Source organism: Salvelinus fontinalis, chromosome 2, assembly GCF_029448725.1.
Source record: "Salvelinus fontinalis isolate EN_2023a chromosome 2, ASM2944872v1, whole genome shotgun sequence".
NCBI lineage: Eukaryota > Metazoa > Chordata > Actinopteri > Salmoniformes > Salmonidae > Salvelinus > Salvelinus fontinalis.
In genome coordinates, this window is record NC_074666.1 from 65941430 (window position 1) to 65964372 (window position 22943).

Below are 22943 nucleotides of genomic sequence, written 5' to 3' on the forward strand. Positions count from 1 at the left end.
AGCGTTGTCAGATTGTCCTTTCATAAATTTTTACTTCGCCCAGATGTATGTAGCTACTGATTTTGTGTAGTTATTTCTAGGCTAATGTAATCAACTTTGATATACTGTTTGTCAACTACAATATGTCACTTGAAACCGAAAGGTGTATCATCAAACACCATTTCTACAAAAGCCAGCCTTTCTTTCTCTGTCCACTACTGTATTCCCATACCTCATATTGAACATTGAGTTTATATGAAAAAGTGTGATAGCCCTACAGTTTTTCTTTTGACTGCATTCTGGAAAAGGTAAATAATTAAGCTACATGTGCTATTGAAACATGTGCTCTTGGAGAATGAAACAGAAGTTTACAGAACTGCGTCTCAAAGTTAATTTCCTTTTATATCTTAAATCAAATGTAGACATAGATTATTTCTCAATTAGCCTAATATTAGAATGAATATTCCAATTATTCTTATTTTCTTCTAAGGATATAACACACACACATTTTTCAACAATAACCGCTGTAGTTAGACCTGCACTGTGGCATTTTGCCTGATACTACTGCTTTAGGTGTTACCAATAAAATGTTACTTTGTAACAAACAAAGTAAAAAAATAAATAAGAACAGACCGAGATGAATAAGTCAAGGCGAGAGCTTTTACTTCGCCCAAAATCTGTCCGTGTGAGATAAGCCAGTTTTATTTTCTAATTACTTGTGGATTTTGATTGAATAGAAGTTTCGTAATGTTTAAGCTTTTACAAATGTACTGATATATGTGGATGCACGTGGCATTTCGGCAACTTTGAGAAAAACAACGTTTAGTTGTGCATGTTGTTCACACACGTACCTGCCCTCTCATTGGCTAGAATGGTCCCCATCTGTTCCTGTCTTCAATCACTGAGGACATGTATTTCCATTGTGGTCACTCGGCTCTCTTGTCAATATAATAAATAATCTTTGCTTCAAATCATGTGTATGAGTGGGATCGTCATTTTTTTATTATTTATATATATTTATTTATTATTATGAACACAACAATACAAAAAAATATACAAAGACGAGTAGATAAACCTAACAGACAGGGAGGAGTATTACATATCAAGATTCCTTTTCAATTTGTTAAACACTTTATATTTAATGTTTTTACTTCACCTTTATTTAACCAGGTAGGCCAGTTGAGAACAAGTTCTCATTTACAACTGCGACCTAGTCAAGATAAAGCAAAACAGTGCAACACAAACAATAACACAGAGTTACACATGGAATAAACAAACATACAGTCAATAACACAATAGAAAAAAATCTATACATCGTGTGTGCAAATGAGGTATGATTAGGGAGGTAGGGAAATACATTGGCCGTAGTGGCGAAGTGATTACAATTTAGCAATTAAACACTGGAGTAATAGATTTGCAGAAGATGAATGTGCAAGTAGAGATACTGGGGTGCAAAGGAGCAAAAAAATAAGTAACAATATGGGGATGAGGTAGTTGGATGGGCTACTTACAAATGGGCTATGTACAGGTGCAATGACCTGTGACCTGCTCTGACAGCTGATGATTAAAGTTAGTGAGGGAGATATGAGTCTCTCTATGGTGCATATTGCTTCTTTGTTTTTAAATTTACTGATCTTTTCAAAATAATATTTAAATTCTATCTTAAATAATGTGAAGAAGGCTTTGTTCTCTGCCCACTTCATTTTATGCATAAAGAATCTTCCATGAAAGATAAACAAAAGAACAATGAAAGTTAAATCAGGGTCCATATAATTTGGATCAAAATAAAACGTAATCTCATAGTCTCTCAGAGTAACATTAATAGTCGTTTATTTTAAGATAAAATCTTCTAACTCACTCCAACATCTTCTGACATAAGAACATAAGTATACAATCTGGAAAAATAAAGACATAAAACACAAAAACAAGTCTTTACTTTTCCAAGACTGGTTTGACAACAACATTATTTGGATTAAACAATTATTGAATAATGATGGCCAACTATATGATTATCAAGAATTCATGAGAACACACAATGTTACATTCACTCCTGAGGAGTGGGATCGTCATCAACTGATCCGCCTAGTTCCTGTTGAAATTCTAAAGGTGATTGGCTACGCTCTATAAGGGTGGATTTCACTGACGCGTTCGGTTCGGGAACAATAAATAGAGCGATCAAGGCTCCTTCCAGTTCACAAGTCTGAGAAGACGCATGAAGAAGTTCTTGCGTCAACAGTGATTGAACGGAACTCCTCTGCCTTCGTCCCGCATTATAGAACATTCCGGATTGGTAACATAACACTTTAACTATAATACCAAAATAGTCTTAGAAACTCTATTTTTGTACCGTTCATTTTGATATAAAAGAAAATCTGCCAAAATGGAGTCTCAGATCCGCCAGAACTATCACAACGATTGTGAAGCTGCAATCAACCGGATGATCAACATGGAGATGTTTGCCTCCTACACCTACACGTCAATGGTAAGGAGTCTACTATGATGACCGTTTTGTTGATCTACCTGTTATTTTGCTTGAGCTTAAATGCCACTTTTCACCTGACTTTTCTGTAGTCCTAGACAATTAATAGCCAATGAATTCAACTCCGTGAAGTACATATTTTAGTTTGACTTGTTTAGGCTAATAAGAGTTTTCAGGGAGATATAGCATCCAAATGAAGCCGGAAATCTATCCTACCTTGGACAGAGCGCATAAAGACTCATTGAGAGTTTAATTGTCAGGTTACCAAGTAGACTACGGACTAGACTATACTGATTCATGCCTTTGTCATCTAGTTTAGTTGCCACAAGAACATAATGCTGTCATGTCTGGCATGTCTTTTTCTCTCTAACCACACTGTCTTGTTTATCCACCCAGGCTTTCTATTTCTCCCGTGACGATGTGGCTCTGTCTGGCTTCGCGCATTTCTTCAAGGAGAACAGCGAGGAGGAGCGCGAGCACGCCGACAAGCTACTCTCTTTCCAGAACAAGAGAGGTGGACGCATTTTACTCCAGGACATCAAGGTGAGCCCCTGAGCATCAAACACATTTAGATTGTAGACTGATAGAAATGTCTTTACTTCATGGAGGAGAGTGTCTACAGAGTTTATCTAGAGAACCTGGAGTGGTCTTGAACATACTGTCTCTAACCACTGAACTGAGTGTGGGGTGTAACTCTGTTCACTTTATCCTAACCTTAATGTCTGCTAGTAGTCCCTAACACTTCTGTGTTCACTCTGTCCTGTGTAGAAGCCAGATCGTGATGAGTGGGGCAATGGGCTGGAGGCCATGCAGTGTGCTATGCAGCTGGAGAAGAATGTGAACCAGGCCCTGCTGGACCTGCACAAGATTGCCTCTGGCAAGGTTGACCCCCATGTAAGTTATGAGGAACTGCACATCACATGTATGTATCACATAGAAGACAGATACTGTCTCAGGAGCTGACCAGGTTGTTGTAGATCTGACTAATGACAAAGGATTGTGTGACCTGCTGCTTCACACGCACACAATAGTCCAGATGCACACTATACACACAATGCAGCTAATGCATACGTTTGCATAAAGGGCGGCAGGTTGCCTAGTGGTTAAAGCGTTGGGCCAGTAACAAAGGTTGCTGGATTGAATCCCCTAGCTGACCAGGTAAAAATATGTTCTGCCCCTAAACAAGGCAGTTAACCCACTGTTCCACGTTAACATTCTTATTTAAATGACATCCTAATTGACTTGCCTTGTTAAAGAAAAGCTGGAAACACATTATCTGCACTTATGCCATTACCACCAGGCTCTTGTGTTACTGTATCTACAATAGTCTAGTCATTCTCTTGTCTGACCTGTGTTTTCCTTCTTTAGCTGTGTGACTTCCTGGAGACTCATTACCTGAACGAGCAGGTGGAGGCCATTAAGAAGCTGGGAGACTACATCACCAACCTCACCAAGATGGATGCTGTCAACAACAAGATGGCAGAGTACCTGTTTGACAAGCACACCCTGGGAGGCCAGAGCTAAACCACTTCCATCCCCAGGCTACGGCATCCAGCCTCAGTCCAGGACTCCTGCGTTCTCTGATGGATCCTACTGGCTGTGCATTTATATGGAGGGGAGTGTTAAACTGGTGCAGTGCAACACAGCTGTATAATTGAGGTGTTTATGTTGACAACACTACTGTATTTGAGGCAAGGCATGTTGTAAAAGTATAAGAAATATCATTAAAGTATCTTTTCTAATTGTTGACCTGTAGTAATGGATGTTGTATCAGTTGATTGGTTTTTTGCTCTGTCCTACTGAGCATCTCAATACCCAGTGCTGATCACTGACAGTTGTAGACCTACTAGTGACTGAGGGTCATAACAATAGGGTAACGTTTAACATGAGGTTTATAAAGGACATTACCTCTGACCACAGAGCGTGTCCTCTACCGTATCTTGTTATAGTGCCATGTCAATTAAGTGCCCAACTCAACTCTAGGTCCATAGAAGTAAAATGGGTTACTACAGTTGACGTAGACCTTTACTCTGCATCAAGTTTATTAGACGGCCTAGAGGTCAATCAAAGCCGTTAGCCAGCTGTTATGGCGCAATTCTCTAGTGATGGAAGTTCGGCTCTTACTGAGAATTTACTCTAATAATTTTGTTTAATGCCCAATAGTTCCCCTACAGCAAACGATGAACGGAATACTAAAATAGTAATGATCATACAAGCCTCTCGTTCACCATAAGGGTCTTATTGGAGCTGTCATATGGTTGCAAAGCTACTGGTAATTTACTGAAATTGCTGAACACTTTCATTTTGGTAATTAACAGGGAAGCTTAACTTTAAAACTTGACAAATATTGATGTTTTTAATATAGTAAATGAGTTTCTAGTGGATAAACCATGTGGTTAAAGGGGAAAATGGCCTAATGAGAACTAATCAGCAATAGCATTTTCAATAACTATGCAACTATTTTCTTTTCACAACTGCCACCAACATTTACAACCAAGAAGTATTGACATGGTAAAATGTCTGAGTACATTTGTATGTACTAACTAACATTTATATTTTGGTTAAAGTTACACAGCTTTGTCATTCTATTTGACAATATATTTTACATAAGGCCACACAGGCCCAGAGATTTCTGATAATCTGAAAATAAAAGCCCACTAGATGGCATCTGATTCATTTGCATATTCCTTAATTGACCAACATTTGTATTTGTTATGGATCCCTATTAGCTGCTGTCAAGGCAGCAGTTACTCTTCATGGGGTTCGACAAATTAAAGGCAGTTCTATACAATAAAACTAACATTACTAAACAGGTTTCGAAACACAATGTTTTGCACTCAGGCCACTACTCTACTACCACATATCTACAACACAAAATCCATGTGTGTGTGTCTATAGTGAATATGTGTCTCTTCACAGTCCCCGCTGTCCCATAAATTGTATTTTCATCTCTTTTTAAATCTTATTTCCCTGCTTGCATGAGTTACTTGATGTGGAATAGTAGCCATGTCATGGCTCTATGTAGTACTGTGCACCTCTCATAGTCTGTACTGGATGTGGGGACTGTGAAGAGACCTGGTGGCATGTCTTGTGGGGTATGCACTGGTGTCTGAGTTGCGTGCTAGTAGTTTAAACTGACAGCTCGATGTATTCAACATGTCAATACTTCTCACAAATACAAGTAGTGATGAAGTCAATCTCTACTCTGGGCCATGAGAGATTGACGTTCATAATGTTAATGTTAGCTCTCTGTACATTTATGGGTGAGTCGTGCTGCCCAGTTCTGGGCCAATTGTAATTTTCCTACGTCCTTTTTTGTTGCATCTGACCACATGACTGGACAGTAGTCCAGGTGCAACAAAAGAAAGGCCTGTAGAACCTACCTTAGTGATAGCGTTGTTACGAAGGCAGAGCAGTGCTTTATTATGGACAGACCTATCCCAATCTTAGCTACTGTTGTATCAATATGTTTTGACCATGACAGAAGTTTAGTCTCAACTTGTTACATTTCCACATTATCCATTACAAGATGTTGTTGAGGTTGAGGTTTAGGGTTTTAATTTTATGTCCCAAATACAATTCCTTTCGTTTTTGAAATTCATGTATTTAGAACTAACTTATTTCTTGCCACCCATTCTGAAACTGACTGCGGCTCTTAAGTGTTGCAGTGATTTCACCTGCTGTGGTAGCTGATGTGTATAGTGGTGAGTCATCAGCATACATAGACACACAGACTTCACTCAGCACCTGTGCCAAGTCATTAGCTAAATTGAAAAAGTAAGGGGCCTAGACAGCTGCTCTGGGGAATGCCTGACTCTAACGAGATTATGTTGGAGAAGATTCCATTAAAGAACACCCTGTGTGTTCTGTAGTATACAGCATGTTAGTATGGGTATTCGAACACTACTTAGGTCTTCTGGGGCAGTATGCATCAAGCCTCTCAGAGTAAGAGTGCCGATTTATGATCAGTTTGGACTTTTAGATCACATTGAATAACATTACATGGATGGGGAAGCTGCTCCCCCCAGCCTCCACTGATTTCCATCAACTGATCTCCATCAACTTGCATAAATACATCATGGGCAAGAAACATATTTATTTTCTTCAAATCAATTATAGTAGTAGCAAGCTATCAAAGATGACCTCCGATCTTCATCTTCACGCTCTCCTTCTCAAACTGAACAGAACATAGGCTATAGGCTAGTCCACGTGCAAGATATTTCATTTTTTGGACTAGGCCTGATCAATAATAATTTTCGGAGGAACTATTTGACTCTCCTCCTGAACTGCCACTGTAGGCCTACACAGCACAACGTTGTTTAGCCCGCACAAAAAAAAACGTTTTTGATCAGCAAGGGCAGAGCAGGACTCAGGGTTGGAATATCCATTGCAGTGTGTAATGCAGTCTAGTTTGATTTACGCAATCCCAGCAGCTATCTTAGAAATATAACTTTGCTCTGTGCTTCTCTGAGCATGCACTTCGTAGCCTATAGGCTATGAATCAATTGATTGAGACCACGCTATATAGCCTATAGGCACACTTCATATTGCATTTCCAGCAGAGAGTCGGGTGGAATCAGGCATCGATATATAGCCTAATAAGCAACGAATTCTAAAACATTGAGAAATACTGAAATTTCTTCAATTACAAACTACATGACCCTCCCTTGGACTAGATTTTGAAAATACTAATCGCTCCCCTTGACTGAAATTGAAAAGGCATGACCCTCCCCCATTTTCCTCCAGGTACCCACCCTGTACATTTTTATCCATCTCTTAGCATTACAATTTTATCGTAAAAACTAAGAATGTTCTCAAGTTAAAGTTATAAACAGAAGTGATAGTAACACTGTAAATGATTAACCGTTACAGAACTCTTTCGTTTGAAGTTCTGAAGGGGAACACAGCGTTTTTAGTCTGTAATCTTTCCCCTTTCCCATCTATTCCTATTTCTCTCCCTCCTTCCCACTCCTTCTCCTGTCATAACCTCCTGTTGGTTCTAATACAGTATGGAATGACTCAGGCTCTGCCCTGGCTGTATTTCTGCCTTGTTATTGTGACTCAGCATTCGGGAGTCTCAGGCAGAGACGGAAGAGGAAGCGAGATGTTCCACTTCCGCAATGGCTCTGTTTCAATGGAAGTCAAGGACTAAGCCGACAGCTATCGCATTGGTGTCTATGGAGAGCACCCCCCCCCCCCGCCCCCCTTAAGCAGACAGTGGTAAATGCCTAAATTAACTACCTTCATTTATCCACCATCTTTGGCCTGAAGGCCATTCTTTCCCACTATCCTCGTGACAATGGTGGAAGGAGACTGGGTCTAATGACTGTGGAAACAGACTTGCGCGGTGGTGAGTGGGCGAAAACATGCTGAGTTTAGGGAAAAAAAGGGAAGAAGGAGAGAACAGCAGTAACATATACTATGTAACTTACTAAGGCATTTTTAAACAAATAGCTGTAATATGGTTGTTTCTGATGAACGTTGGAGGGAAAATACACCAACAACTTTCCTGATAATTTGGACAATATACCCCAATCACAATTCAAATAACAATATTTTTCAATATTACTTTAAACTGTTGGTCTAACTAACAGTTTAGAAAATCATCACCAAACCCCTTGGTTTTTCACACTCAGTAGTTTCCCGTGTGTATCAAGAATGATCCACCTCACATAGGGACAATGCTGTGGGAAGCATTGGAGTCAACATGGGCCAACATCCCTGTAGAACGCTTTCGACACCCTTTAGATCGAGTCCTTGCCCCAACGAATTGAGGCTGTTCTGAGGGAAAAAGGTGTGTTTCCAATTCAATATTAGGAAGTTGTTCTTAATGTTCTATACACTCAGTGTATATATACAGTGCCATAAAAAAGTATTTCCCCCTTTCTGGTTTTCTCTATTTTTGTTATCATTTACATTTTACATTTACATTTAAGTCATTTAGCAGACGCTCTTATCCAGAGCGACTTACAAATTGGTGCATTCACCTTATGACATCCAGTGGAACAGCCACTTTACAATAGTGCATCTAGATCTTTTAAGGGGGGGGGGGGGGGGGGGGGGGGGGGCAGAAGGATTGCTTTATCCTAGGTATTCCTTGAAGAGGTGGGGTTTCAGGTGTCTCCGGAAGGTGGTGATTGACTCCGCTGTCCTGGCATCGTGAGGGAGTTTGTTCCACCATTGGGGTGCCAGAGCAGCGAACAGTTTTGACTGGGCTGAGCGGGAACTGTACTTCCTCAGTGGTAGGGAGGTGAGCAGGCCAGAGGTGGATGAACGCAGTGCCCTTGTTTGGGTGTAGGGCCTGATCAGAGCCTGAAGGTACTGAGGTGCCGTTCCCCTCACAGCTCCGTAGGCAAGCACCATGGTCTTGTAGCGGATGCGAGCTTCAACTGGAAGCCAGTGGAGAGAGCGGAGGAGCGGGGTGACGTGAGAGAACTTGGGAAGGTTGAACACCAGCCGGGCTGCGGCGTTCTGGATGAGTTGTAGGGGTTTAATGGCACAGGCAGGGAGCCCAGCCAACAGCGAGTTGCAGTAATCCAGACGGGAGATGACAAGTGCCTGGATTAGGACCTGCGCCGCTTCCTGTGTGAGGCAGGGTCGTACTCTGCGGATGTTGTAGAGCATGAACCTACAGGAACGGGCCACCGCCTTGATGTTGGTGGAGAACGACAGGGTGTTGTCCAGGATCACGCCAAGGTTCTTAGCGCTCTGGGAGGAGGACACAATGGAGTTGTCAACCGTGATGGCGAGATCATGGAACGGACAGTCCTTCCCCGGGAGGAAGAGCAGCTCCGTCTTGCCGAGGTTCAGCTTGAGGTGGTGATCCGTCATCCACACTGATATGTCTGCCAGACATGCAGAGATGCGATTCGCCACCTGGTCATCAGAAGGGGGAAAGGAGAAGATTAATTGTGTGTCGTCTGCATAGCAATGATAGGAGAGACCATGTGAGGTTATGACAGAGCCAAGTGACTTGGTGTATAGCGAGAATAGGAGAGGGCCTAGAACAGAGCCCTGGGGGACACCAGTGGTGAGAGCGCGTGGTGAGGAGACAGATTCTCGCCACGCCACCTGGTAGGAGCGACCTGTCAGGTAGGACGCAATCCAAGCGTGGGCCGCGCCGGAGATGCCCAACTCGGAGAGGGTGGAGAGGAGGATCTGATGGTTCACAGTATCGAAGGCAGCCGATAGGTCTAGAAGGATGAGAGCAGAGGAGAGAGAGTTAGCTTTAGCAGTGCGGAGCGCCTCCGTGATACAGAGAAGAGCAGTCTCAGTTGAGTGACTAGTCTTGAAACCTGACTGATTTGGATCAAGAAGGTCATTCTGAGAGAGATAGCAGGAGAGCTGGCCAAGGACGGCACGTTCAAGAGTTTTGGAGAGAAAAGAAAGAAGGGATACTGGTTATCAGATCTTCAACCAAACCTAATATTAGATAAAGGGAACATAGGTTTACAAATAACAAAAAAAATTATACTTATTTTATCTATTTAATTAACCAAGTTATGCAACACCTAATTCCCCTGTGTGAAAAAGTAATTTCCCCCTTACACTCAATAACTGGTATTGCCACCTTTAGCTGCAATGACTAAAAACAAATGCTCAATAACCATATGGGTCCATATTATCAGGAAGGTGTGTTATTTAGCAATAAGCATGATATCCTGTATTATGGGGTTGTATGGGGTTGCCCATCTACATTTACCCCAGTGTGCTAATCATTAGCTAGATCACTGGTTCTCAATCCTGGTCCTGGGGACCCAAAGGGGTGCACATTTTAGTTTTTTCCCAAGCACTACACAGCTGATTCAAATCATCAAAGCCTTTTGATGAGTTGATCATTTGAATCAGCTGTGTAGAGATAGGGCAAAAACAAAACTGTGCACCTCTTTGGGTCCCCAGGACCAGGTTTGAGAACCAGTGAGCTAGATCATAAACTCAAAACATTATCTTGTTGCTAGCAACATAGGCTATTGCTGACTTGACTGTCCCAAACTTTCCACTGGTACTCAGCCAAGGATGTATAAACACTGAATAATGTAAGCCTATCTGTTACAACGGACTCATTTTACTGCCTACCATGCTATGTTGTTGTCTTAGGTCTCTCTTGTCGTGAATGGCCTTTTGCATTTTGGTAGGCTGTCACTGTAACTAAGAATTTGTTCTTAACTGACTAGCCTAGTTAAATAAAGGTTAAAAATAAATAAAGCACTTCTCTGCAGCTTTTGACATTATTGATCATAATCCGCTGCTGGAAAAAGCGTAAGTGTTATGGCTTTACGTCCTAGGCTAAATTGTGGATCTAGAGTTACCTGTCTAACAGAACACACAGGGTGTTCTTTAATGGAATCTTCTCCAACATAATCTCGTTTGAGTCAGGCATTCCCCAGAGCAGCTGTCTAGGCCCCTTACTTTTTCAATCTAACTAATGACTTGCCACAGGTGCTGAGTGAAGTCTGTGTGTCTATGTATGCTGATGACTCAACACTATACACATCAGCTACCACAGCAGGTGAAATCACTGCAACACTTAAGAGCCGCAGTCAGTTTCAGAATGGGTGGCAAGAAATAAGTTAGTTCTAAATACATGATTTTCAAAAACGAAAGGAATTGTATTTGGGACATAAAATTAAAACACTAAACCCTCAACCTCAACAACATCTTGTAATGGATAATGTGGAAATGTACAAGTTGAGACTAAACTTCTGTCATGCTCAAAACATATTGATACAACAGTAGCTAAGATTGGGATAGGTCTGTCCATAATAAAGCACTGCTCTGCCTTCGTAACAACGCTATCAACAAGGTAGGTTCTACAGGCCCTTGTTTTGTCGCACCTGGACTACTGTCCAGTCATGTGGTCAGATATAACAAAAAATGACTTAGGAAAATTACAATTGGCCCAGAACTGGGCAGCACAGCTCACCCTTAAATGTAAACAGAGAGCTAACATTAATATTATGAACGTCAATCTCTCATGGCTCAGACTAGAGATTGACTTCATCACTACTTGTATTTGTGAGAAGTATTGACATGTTGAATGCACCGAGCTGTCAGTTTAAACTACTAGCACGCAACTCAGATACCAGTGCATACCCCACAAGACATGCCACCAGGTCTCTACACAGTACTACAGAGAGCAATTACATGGTAACTATTCCACATCAAGTAACTCATGCAAGCAGTAAAATAAGATTTACAGATAAAAAATAAAACTTATGGGACAGCGGGGACTGTGAAGAGAACATATGCACTATAGACACACACACATGGATTTTGTGTTGTAGATATGTGGTAGTAGAGTAGTGGCCTGAGTGCAAACCCTTAATGTGTTGTGAAATCTGTTTAGTAATGTCATGTTAGTTTTATTGTATAGAACTGCCTTTAATTTGTCAGACCCCATGAAGAGTAACTGCTGCCTTGACAGCAGCTAATTGGGATCCATTACAAATACAAATGTTGGAAAATTATGGACTATGCAATTTAATCAGATGCCATCTAGTGGCCTTTTTGGGTACATCAGATTAAACATCTCTGGCCCTCTGTGGCCTTATGTAAAATATATTGTCAAATAGAATGACAAAGCTGTGAAACTTTACCCTGAATTCAAACCAAGTTAGTGAATACCATACAACTGTACTCAATTTACCATGTCAATACTTCTTGGTTGTAAATGTTGGTGGCAGTTGTGAAAAGAGAATAGTTGCAGTTATTGACAATGCCATTGCTGATTAGACAGTTCTCATTAGGCCATTTTCCCCTTTAACCAAATGGTTTATCCACTAGAAACTTATTTAGAAGATGAACATTAACGTCATTTTGTTTTCTTCAGTTAAAGTATAAGTTTAGCTTGACTTAATTACCAAAATGAAAGTTCAGTTATTTCAGTAAGTTACCAGTAGCTTTGCAACCATATGACAGCTCCAATAAGCCCCTCATGGTGAACGAGAGGCTTGTAGAATCATTACTATTTTAGTATGCAGTTCAGTTTGCTTAAGGGGAATTATTGGGCATTAAACTGAAATAAACAAAATGATTAAAGATGAATTTCTCAGTTAGAGCCAAAATTCCATCACTAGATAAATGTGCCATAAAAACTGGCTAACGGCTTTGATTGACCTCTAGGCCGCCTAATAAACTTGTGATGCAGAGTAAAGGTCTACATCAACTGTAGTTACCCATTTTACTCCTATGGACCAAGTTGACATGGCACTATAACAACATACAGGAGAGGACACACTCTGTGGTCAGAGGTAATGTCCTTTATAAACCTCTCCTATTGTTAGGACCCTCAGTCACTGGTAAGTCAACAATTGTCAGTATTTACCGCCAGGAAACAAAGATACTCAGTAAGACGGCGCAAAGAACATGAATAGACAAATACAACAATTAAAAAATAAAAACTTGTGATATTTTTTATTGTTTTACATGATGCCTTGCCTCCAAAATACAGTAGTGTTGTCAACAAAAACACCAATGTTACAGCTTTGTTGCACTGCACCAGTTTAACACTCCCCTCCCTATAAATACAAAGCCAGTAGAATCTATCAGAAAAGCCAGGAGTCCTGGACTGAGGCTGGAGGCCGTAGCCTGGGGATGGAAGTGGTTTAGCTCTGGCCTCCCAGGGTGTGCTTGTCAAACAGGTACTCTGCCATCTTGTTTTTGACAGCATCCATCTTGGTGAGGTTGGTGATGTGGTCTCCCAGCTTCTTAATGGCCTCCACCTGCTCGTTCAGGTAATGGGTCTCCAGGAAGTCACACAGCTAAAGAGGGAAAACACAGGTCAGACAAGAGAATGACTAGACTATTATAGATACCACCATGCTCTTGTGTTAATGTAACAGCATAAGTGCAGATAATGTGTTCACAGCTTTAGTAACTAGGAAAGTCGGTTAATAAAAAGTATTATTTACAAAGACATGGAACAGTGGGTTAACTGCCTTGTTCAGGGGCATAACCTATTTTTACCTTGTCAGCTAAGGGATTCAATCCAGCAACCTTTGTTACTAGCCCAACGCTCTGACCACTAGGCAACCTGCCGCCCTTTATGCAAACTTATGCATTAGCTGCATTGTCTGTTTAGTGTGCATCTGTGGACTATTGTGTGCGTGTGAGGCAGCAGGTCACACAAACCTGTGTCATTAGTTATCAGAGCTACAACCTGATCATCTCCTGAGACAGTACCTGTCTTCTATGTGATGTGCAGTTCCTCAACTTACATGGGGGTCAACTTTGTCAGAGGCAATCTTGTGCAAGTCCAGCAGGGCCTGGTTCACATTCTTCTCCAGCTGCAGAGCACACTGCATGGCCTCCAGCCCATTGCCCCACTCATCACGTTCTGGCTTCTACACAGGACAGAGTGAACACAGAAGTGTTAAGGACTACTAGTAGATGTTACGGTTAGGATAAAGTGAACAGACCCCTCACACTCAGTTGAGTGGTAAGAGGCAGTATGTTCAGGACTACTCCAGGTTCTTCACTTAACTCGGTAGACACTCCTCCATGAAGTAAATACATTTCTATCAGTCTACAATCTAAATGGGGTTTTCGCTGGTCAGGGGCTCACCTTGATGTCCTGGAGTAAAATGTGTCCACCTCTCTTGTTCTGGAAAGAGAGTAGCTTGTCGGCGTGCTCGCGCTCCTCGTCGCTGTTCTCCTTGAAGAAATGCGCGAAGCCAGACAGAGCCACATCGTCACGGGAGAAATAGAAAGCCTGGGTGGATAAACAAGACAGTGTAGTTAGAGAGAAAAAAAACATGCCAAACATGCATTCTGTTGTGGCAACTAAACTTGATGACAAAAGCATGAATCAGTCTCGTCCTAGTCCGTAGTCTACTTGGTCACCTGATAATGAATCTGTCAAGGAGTTCTTACTCGCTCTGGCCAAATTAGGATAGATTCCCGGCTTCATTTGAATACTATATCTACCTGGAGGCTCTAATTAGCCTAGCCAAGTAAAACTCAAATATGTACTTCACGGAGTTGAGATCCTTGCCTATTCATTTTCTAAGCCTACAGAAAAGTCATGTGAAAAAAGCCATATAAGCCCAGGCATTACAATACACGGGTAGATACACAAAACGGTAATCTTGGTAGACTCGTTACCATTGACGTGTAGGTGTAGGAGGCAAACATCTCCAAGTTGATCATCCGGTTGATGGCAGTTTCGCAATCGTGGTGATAGTTCTGGCGGATCTGAGACTCCATCTTGACAGATTATTTTATATCTAAATGAATGTTACAAAAATAGAGTTTCTTAAACTATTTTGCTATTACAGTTCAAGTAAGTGTTATGTTATCCAATCCGGAATGTTCTATAATGCGGGACGAAGGCAGAGGAGTTCCGTTCAATCACTGCTGAAGCAAGAACTTCTTCATGCGTCTTCTCAGACTTGTGAACTGGATGGAGCCTTGTTCGCTCTATTTATTGTTCCAAACGGAACGCGTCAGTGAAATCCACCCTCACAGAGCGTAGCCAATCACCTTTAGAATTACAACAGAAACTAGGCGGATCATTTGACTACGATCCCCTCATACACATGACCTAAAGCAAAGAGTATTTATTAGATTGACAAGAGAGCCGAGTGACCAATCTAACAATGGAAATACATGTGCTCAACGACTGAAGACAGGCAAGATCAGGTGGGACCATTCTAGCCAAATGAAAGTGCAGGTACACGTGTGAACAACACACAGAACTAAACGTTGTTTTGCTCAAAGTTGCCGGAATGCCACGTGCATCCACATATATTACTACATTTGTAAAGCTTAAACAATACGAAACTTCGATCAAAATCCTCAAGTAATTTGACACTCTTGTTATATACCTCCACACAAAAACGGGTTTATCTCACGCGGACAGATTTTGGGCGGAGTAAATGCTCTCGCCTCGACCTCTTCATCTTAATCTGTTTTAAAAAATGTACCTTGTCTATGACATGCTTGGCATTTCTTTTTAAAGGATACGTTTGGGTGAGCATATAACGCGACCGTCTAGCATTCCAAAGGTTGCTTGTTTGAAACTCATCACAGACGACTTTAGCATTTTTGCTAATTAGTAACTTTGCAACTATTTACAACTTTTTAGTTACTTTGCCACTACTTAGCACGTTAGCTAAACCTTCCCCTAACCGTAACCCTTTAACCTAACTCCTGACCTTAACCTTAGACCTAACCTTAACTCTTAACCCCTAGCCTAGCTAACTTTAGCCACCTAGCTAATATATTTTATTTTTGAGATTCTTCAAATAGCCACCCTTTGCCTTGATGACAGCTTTGCACACTCTTGGCATTCTCTCAACCAGCTTCACCTGGAATGCTTTTCCAACAGTCTTGAAGGAGTTTTCACATATGCTGAGCACTTGTTGGCTGCTTTTCCTTCACTCTGCGGACCGACTCATTCCAAACCATCTCAATTTTGTTGAGATCGGGGGATTGTAGAAGCCAGGTCATCTGATGCAGCACTCCATCACCCTCCTTCTTGGTAAAATAGCCCTTACACAGCCTGGAGGTGTGTTGGGTCATTGTCCTTTTGAAAAACAAATGATAGTCCCAGTAAGCCCAAACCAGATGGGATGGTGTATCGCTGCATAATGCTGTGGTAGCCATTCTGGTTAAGTGTTACCAGCACCCCCACACCATAACATCTCCTCCTCCATGCTTTACGGTGGGAAATACACATGCAGAGATCCTCCGTTCACTCACAAAGATACGGCTGTTGGAACCAAAAATCTCCAATTTGTCTTCACTATTATTCTACAATGTAGAAAATAGTAAAATTAAAGAAAACCCTTGAATGAGTAGGTGTTCATAAACTTTTGACCGGTAGTGTATACATATTTTTTGTCTAATAAACACTACAAACAGGCTACCCGACCGCTCGGAGGCTTCCGCATGGTCCTAAAGCACACTGTTGCCTCGTTTTGTATCACATTCCAATGATAAAACTGGTGGGATGGACAAAAATGAATGTCCCCCTGTCCCCAGTGAAATTTGCACACCTGCTTATTCCTGTCATAACCTCCTGTTGGTTCTACTACAGTATGTACTGACTCAGGCCATGCCCTGGCTGTATTTCTGCATTGTCATTGTGACTCAGCATTCTGGAGACCCAAACAGAGACGGAAGAGGAAGCAAGATGTTCACTCCCTCAATGGTTCTGTTTCAATGGAAGTCAAGGACTAAGCAGACCGCTATCACTTTGGTGTCTATGGAGACCCCCCCCCCCCCCCCCCCCCTTAAGCAGACAATGGTGAATGGCCTGAGTGAACAACCTTCATTTACCCACCATCTTTGGCCTGAAGGCCATTCTTTTCCACTATCACCGTGACAATGGTGGAAGGAGACGAGGTCTCGTGACTGTGGAAACAGACTTGAGCAGTGATGAGTGGGCGAAAACGTTCTAAGACTAGGAAAAAAAGGGAAGGAGGAGAGAACAGCAGTAACATATACTATGTAACTTACTAAGGCATTTTTAAACAAATAGCTGTAATATGGTTGTTTCTGATGAATGTTGGAGGGAAAATACACCAACAACTTTCCTGATCATTTGGCCAATATACCCCAATCACAACTCAAGTAACAATATTTTTCAATATTACTTTAAACTGTTGGTCTAACTAACAGTTTAGAAAATCACCACCAAACCCCTTGGTTTGTAGATCGAGTCCTTGCCCCAACGAATTGAGGCTGTTCTGAGGGAAAAAGGGAAGTTTGCAACTCAATATTAGGAAGTTGTTCTTGATGTTTTATACACTCAGTGTATATGTACAGTGCCATAAAAAAGTATTTTCCCCTTTCTGATTTTCTCTATTTTTGCATATTTTTGATGTTTTTGATGTTGATAACTGAATGTTATCAGATCTTCAACCAAAACCTAATATTAGATAATGGGAACATGAGTTTACAAATAACAAAAAAATTATACTTATTTGATTTATTTATTTAACCAAGTTACATAACACCTAATTCCCCTGTGTGAAAAAGTAATTTCCCCCTTACACTCAATAACTGGTATTGCCATCTTTAGCTGCAATGACTAAAAACAAATGCTCAATAACCATATGGGTCCATATTATCAGGCAGGTGTGTTATTTGGCAATAAGCATGAAATCCTGTATTATGGGGTTGTATGGGGTTGCCCATCTACATTTACCCCAGTGTGCTAATCATTAGCTAGATCAGTGGTTCTCAATCCTGGTCCTGGGGACCCAAAGGGGTGCACATTTTAGTTTTTTCCCAAGCACTACACAACTGATTCAAATCATCAAAGCCTTTTGAAGAGTTGATCATTTGAATCAGCTGTGTAGAGATAGGGCAAAAACAAAAATGCCCCGCCTTTGGGTCCCCAGGACCAGGTTTGAGAACCAGTGAGCTAGATCATAAACTCAAAACATTATCTTGTTGCTAGCAACATAGGCTATTGCTGACTTGGCTATCCCAAACTTTCCACTGGAACTCAGCCAAGGATTTATAAACACTGAATAATGTAGGCCTATCTGTTACAACGGAATCCTGTTACTGCCTACCATGCTATGTTGTTGTCTTAGGTCTCTCTTTATGTAGTGTTGTGTTGTCTCTCTTGTCGTGAAAGGCCTTTTGTCTTTTGGTAGGCCGTCATTGTAACTAAGAATTTGTTCTTAACTGACTTGCCTAGTTAAATAAAGATTACAAATAAATAAAGCACTTCTCTGTAGCTTTTGACATTATTGATCATAATCTGCTGCTGGAAAAAGCGTACGTCTAATGGCTTTACATCCCCTGCTATATTGTGGATCTAGAGTTACCTGTCTAACAGAACACACATGGTGTTCTTTAATGGAAATCTTCTCCAACATAATCTCGTTAGAGTCAGGCATTCCCCAGAGCAGCTGTCTAGGCCCCTTACTTTTTCAATCTTTACTAATGACTTGCCACTGGTAAGATTTAAAAAGAGATAAAAATACAACTTATGGGACAGCGGGGACTGTGAAGAGACACATATGCACTATAGACACACACACATGGATTTTGTGTTGTAGATTTGTGGTAGTAGAGTAGTGGCCTGAGTGCAAACCCTTAATGTGTTGTGAAATCTGTTTAGTAATGTCATGTTAGTTTTATTGTATAGAACTGCCTTTAATCTGTCGAACCCCATGAAGAGTAACTGTTGCCTTGACAGCAGCTAATAGGGATCCATAACAAATACACATTTTGGTCAATTATGGAATATGCAAATGAATCAGATGCCATCTAGTGGGCTTTTTGGTTGTCAGATTATCAGAAATCTCTGGGCATGTGTGGCCTTATGTAAAATATATTGTCAAATAGAATGACAAAGCTGTGAAACTTTACCCTAAATATAAACCAACTTAGTGAGTACCATACAAATGTACTCAATTATTTTACCATGTCAATACTTCTTGGTTGTGAATGTTGGTGGCAGTTGTGAAAAGAAAAGAGTTGCATAGTTATTGAAAATGCCATTTCCATTTTTTTATTTCATCTTTATTTAACCAGGTAGGCTAGTTGAGAACAAGTTCTCATTTGCAACTGCGACCTGGCCAAGATAAAGCAAAGCAGTGTGACACAGACAACAACACAGAGTTACACATGGAGTAAACAATAAACAAGCCAATAACACAATAAACAAGTCAATGACACAGTAGAAAAAAGAAAGTCTATCTACAGTGTGTGCAAAAGGCATGAGGAGGTAGGCAATAAATAGGCCATAGGAGCGAATAATTACAATTTAGCAGATTAACACTGGAGGGATAAATGAGCAGATGATGTGTAAGTAGAGATACTGGTGTGCAAAAGAGCAGAAAAGTAAATAAAATAAAACAGTATGGGGATGAGGTAGGTAGATTGGGTGGGCTATATACAGATGGACTATGTACAGCTGCAGCGATCGGTTAGCTGCTCAGTTGTTGTTTAAAGTTGGTGAGGGGAAATAAAAGTCTCCAACTTCTGCGATTTTTGCAATTTGTTCCAGTCACTGGCAGCAGAGAACTGGAAGGCGGCCAAATGAGGTGTTGGCTTTGGGGATGATCAGTGAGATATACCTGCTGGAACGTGTGCAACTGGTGGGTGTTGTTATCGTGACCAGTGAACTGAGATAAGGCGGAGCTTTACCTAGCATAGACTTATAGATGACCTGGAGCCAGTGGGTCTGGCGACGAATATGTAGCGAGGGCCAGCCGACTAGAGCATACAGGTCGCAGTGGTGTGCTATAAGGTGATTTGGTAACAAAAAGGATGGCACTGTGATAGACTGCATCCAGTTTTCTGAGTAGAGTGTTGGAGGCTATTTTGAAGATGACATCGCCCAAGTCGAGGATCGGTAAGTTAGTCAGTTTTACTAGGGTAAGTTTGGCGGCGTGAGTGGAGGCTTTGTTGCGAAATAGAAAGCCCGATTCTAGATTTGATTTTGGATTGGAGATGTTTAATATGAGTCTGGAAGGAGAGTTTAGTCTAGCCAGACACCTAGGTATTTATAGTTGTCCACATATTCTAGGCCGGAACCGTCCAGGGTGGTGATGCTAGTCGTGCGGGTAGCGAACGGTTGACAAGCATGCATTTGGTTTTACTAGCGTTTAAGAGCCGTTGGAGGCCACGGAAGGAGTGTTGTATGGCATTGAGGCTCGTTTGGAGGTTAGTTAGCACTGTGTCCAAGGAAGGGCCAGAAGTATACAGAATGGTGTCGTCTGCGTAGAGGTGGATCAGGGAATCGCCCGCAGCAAGAGCAACATTGCTGATTACATTTCTCATTAGGCCAATTTCCCCTTTAACCAAATGGTCTATCCACTAGAAACTCATTTACTATATGGACACATTAAAAACATGAATATTTGTCAGTTAAAGTATTAAAGTTTAGCTTACCTGTAAATTACCAGTAGCTTTGCAACCATATGACAGGTCCAATGAACCCCTTATGGTGAACGAGAGGCTTGTAGAATCATTACTATTTTAGTATTCCGTTCATAGTTTACTGTAGGGGAATTGTTGGGCATTACCAACTGAAATAAACAATGATTATAGATCAATTTCTCAGTAAGAGCCGAACGTCCATCACTAGAAAAATATGCCATAACAGCTGACTAACGGCTTTGATTGACCTCTAAGCCGCCTAATAAACTTGTGATGCACAGAGTAAAGGTCTATATCAACTGTAGTTACCCATTTTACTTTTATGGACCGAGTTGACAGTTAGACCCTTAATTGACATGGCACTAGAACAAGATACGGTAGAGGACACGCTCTGTGGTCAGAGGTAATGTCCTTTATAAACCTCCCCTATTGTTATGACCCAAGGTCACTAGTAGGTCTACAATCGTCAGTATTTATCACTAGGAAATTGCGATGCTCAGTAAGACAAAAAGACTGATACAACATCCATTACTCAGGTCAACAATTTGAAAAGAAACTTGAATGATATTTTTTATTCTTTTACAACATTCCTTGCCTCAAATACAGTAGTGTTGTCAACAAAAACATCTCAATATTACAGCTGTGTTGCACTGCACCAGTTTAACACTCTCCCCCCCCCCCCTATAAATGCAAAGCCAGTAGGATCTATCAGAGAAGGCAGGAGTCCTGGACTGAGGCTGGAGGCGGTAGCCTGGGGATGGAAGTGGTTTAGCTCTGGCCTCCCAGGGTGTGCTTGTCAAACAGGTACTCTGCCATCTTGTTTTTGACAGCATCCATCTTGGTGAGGTTGGTGATGTGGTCTCCCAGCTTCTTAATGGCCTCCACCTGCTCATTCAGGTAATGGGTCTCCAGGAAGTCACACAGCTAAAGAGGGAAAACACAGGTCAGACAAGAGAATGACTACAGACTATTGTAGATACAGTAACACAAGAGCCTGGTGGTAGTGGCATAAGGGCAATTAATGTGTTTCCAGGTTTTTTAACTAGGAAAGTCAGTTAAGAACAAATTCTAATTTACAATGACATCCTAACGTGGAACAGTGGGTTAACTGCCTTGTTCAGTGGCAGAACATATTTTGACCTTGTCAGCTAGGGGATTCAATCCAGCAACCTTCGTTACTGGCCCAACGCTCTAACCACTAGGCAACCTGCCGCCCTTCATGCAAAATTATGTATTAGCTGCATTGTGTGTATAGTGTGCATCTGGACTATCGTGTGCGTGTGAAGAAGCAGGTCACACAAGCCTGTGTCATTAGTTATCAGAGCTACAACCTGATCATCTCCTGAGACAGTACCTGTCTTCTATGTGATACATACATGTGATGTGCGGTTCCTCATAACTTACATGGGGGTCAACCTTGTCAGAGGCAATCTTGTGCAGGTCCAGCAGGGCCTGGTTCACATTCTTCTCCAGCTGCAGAGCACACTGCATGGCCTCCAGCCCATTGCCCCACTCATCACGATCTGGCTTCTACACAGGACAGAGTGAACACAGAAGTGTTAGGGACTACTAACAGACATTAAAGTTAGGATAAAGTGAACAGAGTTACACCCCTCACACTCAATTCAGAGGTTAGAGGTATGTTCAGGACTCCAGGTTCTCTAGATCAACTCTGTAAACACTCTCCTCCAAGAAGTAAATACATTTATATCAGTCTACAATCTAAATGTGTTTGATGCTCAGGGGCTCACCTTGATGTCCTGGAGTAAAATGCGTCCACCTCTCTTGTTCTGGAAAGAGAGAAGCTTGTCGGCGTGCTCGCGCTCCTCGTCGCTGTTCTCCTTGAAGAAATGCGCGAAGCCAGGCAGAGCCACATCGTCACGGGAGAAATAGAAAGCCTGGGTGGATAAACAAGACAGTGTGGTTAAAAGAAAAATATAACATCCTGAACGTGACTCGGCATTCTGATCTTGTTGTTGCAACTAAGCTTGATGACTAAGAAATGAATCAGTCCGTTCTGGAGTCTACTTGGTAACATGCCAATTAACCTGTTGAGGAGTTGTTACGCGCTATGGCCAAGGTAGAATAGATTCCCAACTTCATTTGAATGTTATATCTACCTGAAGGCTGTTAATAGCCAAGCCAACTAAAATTCAAATGTATACTTAACGGAGTTGAGTTTATCGGCTATTAATTGTCTAGGACTACAGCAGTCAGGTAAATAATCAAATAAAAAAACTGGCATTTAGGCCCAGCCATAATAATAAACAGGTAGATCAACAAAACGGTAATCTTGGTAGACTCATTACCATTGAAGTGTAGGTGTAGGAGGCAAACATCTCCATGTTGATCATCCGGTTGATGGCAGTTTCGCAATCGTGATGATAGTTCTGGCGGATCTGAGACTCCATCTTGACAGATTTTCTTTTATATCAAAATAAAAGGTACAAAAATAGAGTTTCTAAGATTATTTTGGTATTATAGTTCAAGTAAGTGTTATGTTATCAATCCGGAATGTTCTATACTGCGGGACGAAGGCAGAGGAGTTCCGTTCAATCACTGTTGAAGCAAAAACTTCTTCATGCGTCTTCCCAGACTTGTGAATTGGAAGGAGCCTTGTTCGCTCTATTTATTGTTCCCG

The 22943-nt window shown here is 41.4% G+C and overlaps 3 protein-coding genes across 3 annotated transcripts; 1 reads left to right on the plus strand and 2 right to left on the minus strand.

Moving 5' to 3' along the window:
- Positions 1-2139: 2139 nt before the first annotated feature.
- Positions 2140-4072, plus strand: LOC129823631 (ferritin, middle subunit-like). The gene is made up of 4 exons (XM_055882492.1): positions 2140-2461; positions 2855-3001; positions 3227-3352; positions 3827-4072. Exons 1-4 carry the CDS (start codon positions 2360-2362, stop codon positions 3980-3982), a joined length of 531 nt encoding a protein of 176 aa, XP_055738467.1. The 5' UTR covers positions 2140-2359; the 3' UTR covers positions 3983-4072.
- Positions 4073-12973: 8901 nt separating this feature from the next.
- Positions 12974-14842, minus strand: LOC129823639 (ferritin, middle subunit-like). Its single transcript, XM_055882505.1, has 4 exons — positions 14561-14842; positions 14022-14168; positions 13675-13800; positions 12974-13218 (listed from the first exon to the last, which is right to left on the minus strand). Exons 1-4 carry the CDS (start codon positions 14660-14662, stop codon positions 13063-13065), a joined length of 531 nt encoding a protein of 176 aa, XP_055738480.1. The 5' UTR covers positions 14663-14842; the 3' UTR covers positions 12974-13062.
- A 6141-nt stretch (positions 14843-20983) lies between these two features.
- LOC129823656 (ferritin, middle subunit) lies at positions 20984-22925 on the minus strand. Its single transcript, XM_055882540.1, has 4 exons — positions 22612-22925; positions 22054-22200; positions 21707-21832; positions 20984-21226 (listed from the first exon to the last, which is right to left on the minus strand). The coding sequence occupies exons 1-4, from the start codon at positions 22711-22713 to the stop codon at positions 21071-21073; spliced, it is 531 nt and encodes a 176-aa protein (XP_055738515.1). The 5' UTR covers positions 22714-22925; the 3' UTR covers positions 20984-21070.
- Between the last annotated feature and the right edge of the window lie 18 nt (positions 22926-22943).

Coding starts and splice junctions, on each gene's coding strand:
- LOC129823631 (XM_055882492.1), top strand. CDS start 2,360: ATGGAGTCTCAGATCCGCCAGAACTATCACAACGATTGTGAAGCTGCA. Junction 2,462..2,854: donor CCTACACCTACACGTCAATG/GTAAGGAGTCTA, acceptor TTATCCACCCAG/GCTTTCTATTTCTCCCGTGA. Junction 3,002..3,226: donor TTTTACTCCAGGACATCAAG/GTGAGCCCCTGA, acceptor TGTCCTGTGTAG/AAGCCAGATCGTGATGAGTG.
- LOC129823639 (XM_055882505.1), bottom strand. CDS start 14,662: ATGGAGTCTCAGATCCGCCAGAACTATCACCACGATTGCGAAACTGCC. Junction 14,169..14,560: donor CCTACACCTACACGTCAATG/GTAACGAGTCTA, acceptor TTATCCACCCAG/GCTTTCTATTTCTCCCGTGA. Junction 13,801..14,021: donor TTTTACTCCAGGACATCAAG/GTGAGCCCCTGA, acceptor TGTCCTGTGTAG/AAGCCAGAACGTGATGAGTG.
- LOC129823656 (XM_055882540.1), bottom strand. CDS start 22,713: ATGGAGTCTCAGATCCGCCAGAACTATCATCACGATTGCGAAACTGCC. Junction 22,201..22,611: donor CCTACACCTACACTTCAATG/GTAATGAGTCTA, acceptor TTATCCACCCAG/GCTTTCTATTTCTCCCGTGA. Junction 21,833..22,053: donor TTTTACTCCAGGACATCAAG/GTGAGCCCCTGA, acceptor TGTCCTGTGTAG/AAGCCAGATCGTGATGAGTG.